At 21.3% G+C, this 3,308-nt stretch overlaps 1 protein-coding gene across 1 annotated transcript in view; it reads right to left on the bottom strand.

The window, feature by feature from the left end:
* PRELSG_0017500 (reticulocyte binding protein, putative) overlaps window positions 1–2,289 on the bottom strand; it is a gene marked incomplete at both ends in the record, with an annotated part of 4,985 nt that extends 2,696 nt beyond the window's left edge. Inside the window, 2 exons of the mRNA XM_028675223.1 lie at window positions 1–2,113; window positions 2,235–2,289. The exon at window positions 1–2,113 is cut by the window's left edge and continues 2,696 nt beyond it. Coding sequence (XP_028531032.1) covers window positions 1–2,113; window positions 2,235–2,289 — 2,168 coding nt within the window. The remainder of the gene's footprint in view (window positions 2,114–2,234) is intronic.
* Between the last annotated feature and the right edge of the window lie 1,019 nt (window positions 2,290–3,308).

The raw sequence follows: 3,308 nt of genomic DNA, 5'->3' as shown, positions 1-3,308 counted from the left end.
TTCATTTTAATGTATAAATCTCTAATCGAATTCGTTATTATATCGTTCTTAAGTTTCACAATGTTACTTACCATAGGTGTCACTTGAGTATTCATGATATCTGTAGCCTTACTAAGTATACTGTTTATTTCCAATGACTTTTCTTTTGTTTCACTTAATATATTACTAAGATTCTCAAAATCACATTTCATGTACTCTATAGCTTCTCTTTCAGTTAAAAATCGGAGTATCTTGTTAAATGATTCTTCCAGTTTTTCATCATCATATAAAGCCTTTAATACCGAGTCCATTTTTCCATCGGCCTCTTGTTTTTTTTGTATATATTCACTATCATTAAAAGATGTTTCACCTATAAATTTTTCAATTGTTTCAAGATCATTTTTTGCACTTCCTTTAAAATCTATAATTATCTCTAAACTACTAATTTTTTTTTTTATTTCTTCTAGGTATTTTCTTATCTCTTCTATGCTCTTTTGATTATCTTCATCTTCCTGTCTTTTTAATTCTTGTAGATTATCTATTTTTGCTTGAATATTTTCTTTTAAACTTTGAATTTCATTTACTAATATCATTAACTCATCATAACCACCTTTTAATAAAATAAGTTCATTATTTGCTGACCCTATAATATCTTCAATATCTCTTTTTTTTGACAAAACATCATATGTAATATCTGTTAGTTTGTTTTCTTCTTGTAGCAATTCTCTTTTTGCCAATTCTACACTATCTCTATTAGATTCAATAGACATATATTTTGTATTAAATGAATCATATTTATCTTTCAAACTAATATTAAATGCTAGTGCCCTAGTATATAATTCAGTAATTTCACTTGTGATATCAGAAATTCTTTTGTTTTTATATTTATGTGGCAAATTTTCTAATCTAAAATTTTCTTCAATTAGACTTTTTGTACGATGATATGCACCATTTCCTTCTGTAAATATTTTTTTTGCTTCTGTCATTACATTTTCAGGATAAACTAGTGAATTTATTTCTTCTCCTAATTCTTCAAGTGCATTTTTAAGTAAATCTTTAAATTTTTGTTCAGCTTTATAAAAATTTGTTTTTAATTGATTATTCCATATGTTATATTGTTGATATCCTCCACTACGTTGTAAAGTAGTGGTAAAAATATATCCAATATTATTTTTAGTAATATTTATTGACATTGCATTTTTGCAATCATTTCTAAAAGAAGAAAAAAAACTAAGTTCCATATTTACATCCTTCACATAAATATCATTAATATCACTAATTTCTTCTATTAATAACTTTAAAGAATTTTTAACTTTATTTTTACATATGTTTTCTTTCATAATTATTTGTACTCTATCAGAATTTAAAAAATCTTTAATTTCTGAAAATTTTTTGTCAGAAGTTTTATAATATGATAGCGATGATAATAAATTATCTAAAACATCTGAATATGCAATATTTGTAGTATATGCATAACCTTTAGTGGGAGAATTAATCCTAGAAATGCATCCCCATATTCCACAGAATTCATGGTATAAATAATAATCTACTTTTTTATAGGCATTATTGTCTTTTTCTTTACATCTTTTACGATATGAATCTATAGTTCTTAGATGAATTTTTATTTTTGATTGGAATTCAGAGAGTTCTGATTTATATAAGTCATTTTTTTTATCCTCTTTTAGTGAAAGTAAATTGTAAAATTGTTCTCTCATTTTTTTTTTAGTATTTTTATAGAATTGTATGTTCTTTTCTTCACAGTCTAGAAAATCCCATACATCATTCATCGCTGTTCTATTAAATTCAGTCGAATATTTGTTTAAGTATGAACGCGAATATCTATAAGAATTAGCAGTTATATAAGCACGTTTTGCTTCAGAAAAAGCTTCATTAATTTTTATGACGAAATTATTGTAACCACCTAAATCTTTTTCTTCAGTTGATATTGAATTCAAGCCTTGAATAAAAGAATTTTTAGCACTATTTGTCCTTTCTTTTCCTTTAATATTACATTTTGTAATAGAAGTATTTTCTAGTTTTTTGTTTTTTTCTAAATTAGAATCAAATAATAAATTATTTGTATTAAATTTAGATCTATTTAATGATGTTCTAACTTCTTTCTCATAGTAAAAACCTATATATATATATAAATGAAATATAAATTAAAGAACGTTAGAACGGAAAAAGAAAATAATTATCTCTTTAAATACATAGATAAAAAAATTTTATAAGAATAAATATATATACTATATTACTTAAAAATGTAAATGTGGTAATCAAACAACTTATCCAACCTTTTATTATTCTCATATTTAAAGTAACATAATTTCTATCATCCTATTTATTTTATCTAAAGTTTAAAAAAAATTGTTTTTTTTTTAATTTTTTCTTTTTTTTTTTTATAAATATAAATTTAATATACTTATGTGTACTTTATTTTTGTAGATATATTTATATATATGTTAACTAAAAAAAAAAAAAAGAGCAAAATATTTTTGCATGTGTATATATGTAAAATAAAAAAAAATAAAATATAATCTAAAAATTACCTTAAAATATCAAGAAGATGAAATTAGAGAGATTATGTATAAAAAAGGTTAATATATTTCAAAAATTCCTTTTGAACTACAACTAAAACATGAAAAAAATAATTTAATTTTTTTATTTTTCATGAATCTTTAATTTAACAACATTAATTCTTTGCATAAAGATTTTTTTCTAAGTAAAAGGGAAAAAATATAGAATAAAAAAAGGTTAAAGCGTTGCTAATGTTTTTTTATTCTACTTAAAGGAGTATTAAAATATATATATATATGTGTGTGATAGCCTTAAGTGAGTCAACATATTTAAAATTTTACGGTGAGCTCATAGAGAGTCAAAATTAATTTCTTAAAAAGAAATTTTTAGTAATCTCCATTTTATTTAAAAAAAAAACAATAATTAACAATTTTTTCACAAATAAGTTCATAAAATCTTGTTTATATATTTTTTTTTTTTATTTGTTAATGTTTTATATTTATATATAATTATCAAATGTAAATAAATAAGATTAAATGAAGCATAATCATATAATTGTTCCCAATATTGAAATTTTCATTTTTTCCTTTTAATCTTTATTATTGGCTTTTTTTTCTTTTTTAAATAATTATTTACATAACGTGAAATTGTTATATATTTATCTATTTGTTTTCGTTACTAATATTTTATTACCTTATCATTGTGTTATATGGATTATTAAATTTTTCAATAAAATATAATTAACAATATAATTTATCTATTCATCTTATTTATGATATTAGTTTTAATTTTACTATAGTATAAGCATTATA

The sequence above is a fragment of the Plasmodium relictum genome (assembly GCF_900005765.1).
Source record: "Plasmodium relictum strain SGS1 genome assembly, contig: PRELSG_00_v1_179, whole genome shotgun sequence".
NCBI lineage: Eukaryota > Apicomplexa > Aconoidasida > Haemosporida > Plasmodiidae > Plasmodium > Plasmodium relictum.
Note: the sequence above shows the minus strand (reverse complement) of the source record. Positions and strands in the feature narration are given on the sequence as shown.